At 55.6% G+C, this 6,578-nt stretch overlaps 1 protein-coding gene across 1 annotated transcript; it reads left to right on the top strand.

Moving 5' to 3' along the window:
* Positions 1–2,708: 2,708 nt before the first annotated feature.
* LOC122365890 (uncharacterized protein K02A2.6-like) lies at positions 2,709–5,756 on the top strand. The gene has a single exon (XM_043337496.1). The coding sequence runs from the start codon at positions 2,709–2,711 to the stop codon at positions 5,754–5,756; it is 3,048 nt and encodes a 1,015-aa protein (XP_043193431.1).
* The last annotated feature ends 822 nt before the right edge of the window (positions 5,757–6,578 follow it).

Here is a 6,578-nt window from a genome sequence, read left to right as displayed (position 1 = left end):
TGCGACTACGCCTACGACATCTAGGCAACATACACCCGAGTGAGGAGGAGGTCCGAGGCAGCGGCGTGGTGGCGGCCCTGGGGGCCGCCGCCAGGTACCTCCAGAGCCGAGAGGCTACGTAGCGACCGCTGCGTGGGGAACAAACAACAACAACAACAACAGCCGACATACGCCGAGTCGCGATTCCGGCCAAACGTGGTCTCGAAAATGAGGTCATAGGTCAAAGGTCATTAGGGTCAGAGTCATGAAATTTTCAGGGTAGGTGTAAAATTGATTAACGTGAGGGTACTGAAAGTTTCGTTGCAATCAGCCGCTTTTTACGCGAGTTATTCGCGAAAAACCGAGGGGGTCTGTTCGATCCCCCCCCCCTATATACGAGCATGGCTCGGATCGCCTGTTTTTTTTTTTTGTTAAAAAAATCATGGTCTCAGGACTGTGACGAAAAACAAGTGGCCTAAATCCGGTGAGAAAACAGGATTTGGGGGTACCCTAGGTTTGGCTCCTTCAGTCTCTGCCCCCAGTGAAAATTCCTTAGACGTGGCCCTGAGTTGAATGTACACTGTTCAGTCTTGAGTGCGAGTGATGAATGTGTGAGTGCAATACACTACAAGTGGCGACAAGGATGAGATAAGCGGACTGCATTCAAGACGACATGTTCCAGTCACCGGCGCCACCGGAGTTCCTGTCGCGGCCGGGACAGCGTCCTGGGAGCTGGCGACAATGGTACGAGGACTTCCTGGTCTTCGCTGAGGCCAGCGGGTGGTTGGACTGGACGGACGGTCGTCGGACAGCGTTCCTGTTGACAGCAGTCGGAGCGGAGGCACGTCGACTCTACCGAGCTGCTGCTTCAGCTACCAAGCAGGAGAACATCGAACCTGGAGTAAGTGACACTGACGCCGGCGGCGCTGGTGCTGTAATTGTGTCTCAGTTCGATGCTGCTGTAGCTGTTTTCAAGAAACTGTTTGAGAGCGATTCTGATGTTCGTTCTGCTCGCTTGAAATTCCGGAAATGCACCCAAGGCCCTGATGAGTCATGCGTGATTTTCCTGGCCAACCTCCGCGAGGCAGTGGCCTGTTGCAGTTATGGTGCCCTGACTGACGACATACTGCGTGATCAGTTTATCGAGGGTTGTCGCTCTGACCAGCTTCGTGACAAGCTGATAATGATTGATGACCTATCTCTCTCCAAGCTAGAGGCTGTGGCCGAGGCCCACGACCGGGGCTTGCAGCGAAAAGCTCTACTGCACGACTCATCTGCCGGTGCGACTTCACCTTCAGCTCCTGCGGTGGAGGTGGCGTATACTGGGCAGCGGCGCAGCACGAGCCGCAGTGACTCAGCGCGTAAGCAGACGCAGCGTCAGCCTCCTGTGAAGAAGTCAGGTACGTGTCGTGCCTGTGGTCGACCGGGTCACTGGGCAAATGACAAGGAGTGCAGAGCGAGGAACCTGAAATGTTTCAAGTGTAACACTGTCGGACACTTAAGCAAGTGTTGTCCTCGTTCTAACATTACCGGTGCTGTTGACAATGTGCAGATTTTGTCCGTGTCTGCTAAGGATGACGTATGTCCGGTCGTTCAGACAGTGTCGTGCCCGTACTATGATGCCTTCATTGAGATGAAGCGTGTCAGGATGCTGGTTGACACCGGCTCGGCGGTCAGCATCGTCCCAGCGAGGACGTACTGGCAGCTCTTCAGTCACGTCCCTCTCCGTCCTGCGGGTAAGCGCACCCAGTGGAACGGCAGCGGCATTAACCCTCGCACGACCAGGCCATTTCTCATAACACGAACGACCAGGGGGGGGGGGGGGGTTGTTACGACCCCTCCCCTGGCGTTTCGAAACGGAAGGTCGTAGAGCTTAGCGGAAAAAACCAACGGATTGCTCTCAACGAGATCTCGCGATTGGTGGTATATTTTTTGGTCCTAGGTCAACATTTGACCTACTTATGACCGGTCAAAGGTCAAATTTTCCGAAAAAATCAAACTTTTTCAACTTTCCGCGGCGATTGCGGCAAAACGGTGGGAGATATCGACTTGAAATCTTCACTATCGTGTTCCTTGATCAATTCTCTATCGTTTGGTATGTATTTCGTTTCCCTAGCTCTAAAAATGGCGCGTTGGGAGCGCCGGAAGTCGGCAAGGTCACAGTCGGCGGCAGAAATTCGAAAAATCAAAATTTAAATTTTTGAAATCTGATTGTATTTTTGGATTTGGGAGGTCCATTTGCTCCCTATAGAAGCTAATATTGCTGCATATTCCCATTGAGGTGACAAGAATTAGCAAAATAGTGGTTCGGGCGCTTTTCAAAAATAGTACCGGACGCTGTTCCTCTTGTGACGTCATAGCTCCGTGACCTGACCTAACCCGGTCAATTTTCTTGCACCACACGATAGCCAATGCTTGCCCCAACATGCATGGGAAGTTTCATCATGATCCATCAAACAATGTGGGTATCACCGGCAGAAAACCTAGGGATTCGGCGCACATGTTTGGTAACTGTCGGCCGGAGGCTGTACCTCTTATGACGTCATAACTCCGTGACCTGACATGACCCGATCAATTTTTTTCGGCAAAAGATGCGCAAAGGTTGCCCCAGAGGGTATTGAAAATTTCAGCCCGCTACGACAAGCCGTTTAGCGTGCACTTCGAAAAAACATCAGGGGGGGTTGATACAAACCCCCCCTAGGCGTTCTAGGGTTAAGGTGCTGGGTAAGATGTCAGCTGACGTCACAGGACCGGACCAGCTCTCCGTTCCAGCGGAACTGTACGTGGCGGTGGGTGATGTACCGATCATGGGCCGTGATCTCCAGCATCAGCTCGGAGTCACGGTGAGCCGTGGCAGTGTCGTCTGCCAGGTGAAGCAGGATCAGGTGCTGCCAGCCATCAAGGGATTCATCCACAAGGTGCGTCTGATTCCCGGAGCTGTGCCCAGCACGCCACACCTGAGGACTCTACCGTACGCTGTGAGGAAGGAGGTCAGTGACCATCTGGAGTCCCTGGAAGCCCAAGGAGTCATCGAGAAGGTACCCTGTGGCTCTTCGCCCTGGTTGTCTCCGATTGTCGTGGTCCGGAAGCGAGGAGGTGAGGGCCTGAGGATCTGTCTCGATCTGACGGCGGTGAACAAAGCCATTGTCGCAAACGGCTACCCCATCCCTCCGATGCAGGAGATGCTGGACAAGCTCCGAGGTGCCAAGGTGATGTCCAAGCTCGACATGAAGTCAGCCTATCATCAACTGGAGCTGCACGAGGAGTCCAGGAACCTCACTGCTTTCGTGCATGAGGGTCAGACCTGGAGGTACAAGCGGTGCTGCTTTGGGCTCAATAGTCTTCCGCAGTGTTTCCAGAAGCTCATGGAGACTGTTCTGCAAGGCATCCCTGGTGTTCAAGTCTACCTGGATGACGTACTGGTCACAGCGCCCACCCGTGCAGAGCACGACGCGAGGCTCAGCACCGTCATGAAGCGGCTGAAGGACTACGACATCACGCTGAACAGGGACAAGTGTCTGCTAGGTGTTGTGTCGCTGGAGTTCCTGGGGTTCGTCGTGTCGGAGCGTGGGATCGAAATCTCACCAGATCGGGTCCAAGGTCTTCGAGACATGGGACAACCCCAGAACACCAAGGAGCTCCAGGCTGCACTGGGGTCCCTCGCGTTCTACAGCAAGTTCGTGCCCAACTTCAGCTCTCGGGTAGAACCTCTGCGGCAGCCGCTGAGGAAAGACGCCCCAGCCTTCCGATGGACGGAGGAGATGACAGCTGCGCTGGAGGATGTGAAGTCGGCGATCCTGAACTCGTCTGCACTGGCACCGTTCGACCCCAGTCTGCAGACGTTCGTCACGACCGACGCCAGCGACGTTGGTCTCGGGGCCGTTCTCTCACAGATCCACCCAGACGGAGAGAGAGTGGTGGCATTCGCCTCCAGCACGCTCAGCGCAGCACAGCGCAAGTACAGCGTAACTGACAGAGAGGGCCTGGCATGCGTCTGGGCGTGTCAGAAGTGGCACAAGTACCTGTGGGGCAAGGAGTTCGTTTTGCGGACGGACCACGCTGCCCTTCGCTCTCTGCTGTCTGCCAAGGGCATCGGTCGGGCCAGTATGCGAATGTCTCGCTGGGCCGTCAAGCTGATGAACTATGCGTTTCAGGTTCAGCACATCGAGGGGAAGTTGAACCAGGCTGATGGCATCTCACGCCTTCCCGGCAGTCATGGGGTTGCAGAAGACGAGGACCAGCTGGTCGCAGCCCTGGAGGAGATGATGCCGGCGGTGAGCAGCGCTGATATCGCCGCAGCAGGCCTTGAAGATGACGAGGTCAAGGCGCTGATCTCGCAGATCCCACAGCGCTGGCCGTCGAAACTGAGGGAGGTGCCGCCTGTGCTGAAGCCCTACTTCAGGTACAGGAACGAGCTGAGCATCGAGAAGGGTGTGGTGTTCAGAGGTGAGAGGATACTTGTTCCTTCTGCCCTCAGAACCCGCGTGGTGACAGTTGCCCACGAAAGCCATCCCGGGATAGTACGCACGAAGCAGCGTCTGCGCGCAGTCTTCTGGTGGCCAGGGATGGACGGCGAGGTGGAGACAGCCGTCAAGAACTGTCCCACCTGCTCTGTTGCGGACAAGTCGACCAAGACGTCCAGGACGCCTCTCATCCCGGTCTCGCTGCCTACTGCGCCGTGGGACAAGGTGGGAGTGGACTTCATTGGTCCGATGCAGGGTTCGGCAAATCAGAGGTACGGCATAGTGCTCACAGACTACTACTCCAAGTGGCCGGAGGTGGCGTTTGTATCAGAGCCAAGTACAGACGCCGTGATTGACTTCCTGACGTCAGTGGCGACCAGAGAAGGCTGGCCGAAAGAGCTGGTGAGTGATAATGGAACCCATTTCACGTCAGCACGGTTTGCATCGTTCTTGCAGGCTAACGGGATCAAACACATCAAGGTGTCCCCGTATCATCCAGCAGGTTCCGGAGCTGTGGAACGCTTCAACCGCAGTCTGAAGTCTGCCATCCAGATAGGTGAGCAGCAGAAGGCAGACAGGCGGCGGCACGTTCAGCAGTTCCTGATGGTGTACCGGGCGACGCCGCACGCCACGACGGGGCGCAGCCCGTCAGAGCTGCTGCACGGACGCCAGCTGCGGACGTCACTGGAGAACGCCGTGGTGCAGAGCAGTGACTGCAGAGGTGACGGCGCCATCCAACAGCACGTCCGGAAGAAGCAGCGAAAGATGAAGCAGTATCATGACCGAACGGCAAGGAAGCCCGACATAAAGGTAGGCGATCTCGTTCGCTATCGCCTGATGCCAAGACCGCGCAAGGGAAAACCTCGGTTTTCCAAGCCATGTGTCGTCTCCGCACAGCGTGGTCCCGTGTCGTTCGAGCTGGAGGGCGGCATCAGAGTCCGTGCCGAGCGACTCTCCCCGTGCCATACATCTGTCCGCCGGCCTGACGTTCCCGGAGGAGGCGGGCGAGAACAGGCTGACGAGCCTGATCTGCTTCCTGACGACGCCGGCGGCGGCGCCGAGACTGTCGGCGTGGAGACAGCCGAGAGAAGAGAGGCTGTCGGGCCTGACCAGCTTCCTGACGGCGCCGGAGGCGGCGCTGGGACCGTTGCAGTGGAGACAGGCGACGGCGGAGCGGCCGAAGTCGACGTAGGTGGAGACGTCTGGAACGACTCTGCCGGAAATGCCTCTAACGTCGACGTCGAGGACGCCGGAAACATGGAGGGCCCGTACCGCACGCGAGCGGGACGGGCAACGAGGCGCTGGTGGAGATGAGCGCTTCGGGGGGAAGGGAATGTAGTGTAGTACCCCTCCCCGGGCCCGCCGCGGACTGGCAGCGGCGGCCGGAGCCGGTTCGACCTTTAGCCGGCCGGGTCAGGTAACCGGGACGGCCGCGCCGCGGCGCCGCGCCCGGGCCGCCGGGAGACGGAGTCGGGTGCCCGCCGGCGAGCCGTCGGCAAGGGCGCGGGGCACATTAGTCGAGTTGAATGTACACTGTTCAGTCTTGAGTGCGAGTGATGAATGTGTGAGTGCAATACACTACAGATGAGCATATCGGTAATAGCGATTTCAGTGTGTGCATTTATTGTTCATAGTGGTGTGAAATGTGGTTGGGGTACGACCGACAACCCGTCGGGGCGAATTTCGCACTGGGGTACTCAAAATTTGAAGAATTTAAGACGTTTCCATGAGTTTTGAAGGTATGGATAAGTTCTAAAAATCCGGTTCTTCTTATCTGGGCCATTAACTCCATACGGTCCAGGAAAGCTGGCACACTACCTTTAACATAACACAAATCTACAAGTTAACGACGACAGTACCTAGATGTGAATCTTTTTAGAAACCTGTATATTTGGAAAACTTTGTGCCAATTGAAAAACCAAACATGAAACATAATAACATTCCGATTTATTTACTAATAACTAACACTGTTTTAGTGACCCTCCTCTGTAAAATGACAGCGCGTTGTTTGGCGCAAAGTGCAAATCAGTAGCTTACAAAATTGAGTAGGTATGAAATTATGCAGCATTGGTCCGTTGACTACATCTCTGTTGCTTATCAGCTGTGAAGCACTATTGCTGATAATTTTGATGGAAT

This window comes from Amphibalanus amphitrite, unplaced genomic scaffold, assembly GCF_019059575.1.
Source record: "Amphibalanus amphitrite isolate SeventyFive unplaced genomic scaffold, NRLGWU_Aamphi_draft 000771F_arrow, whole genome shotgun sequence".
Classification (NCBI taxonomy): Eukaryota; Metazoa; Arthropoda; class Thecostraca; order Balanomorpha; family Balanidae; genus Amphibalanus; species Amphibalanus amphitrite.
This window is presented reverse-complemented; position numbering and strand designations above follow the sequence as displayed.

Bases quoted from the DNA above. Each gene is read 5' to 3' on its own strand.
- LOC122365890 (XM_043337496.1), top strand. From the start codon at position 2,709: ATGTCAGCTGACGTCACAGGACCGGACCAGCTCTCCGTTCCAGCGGAA.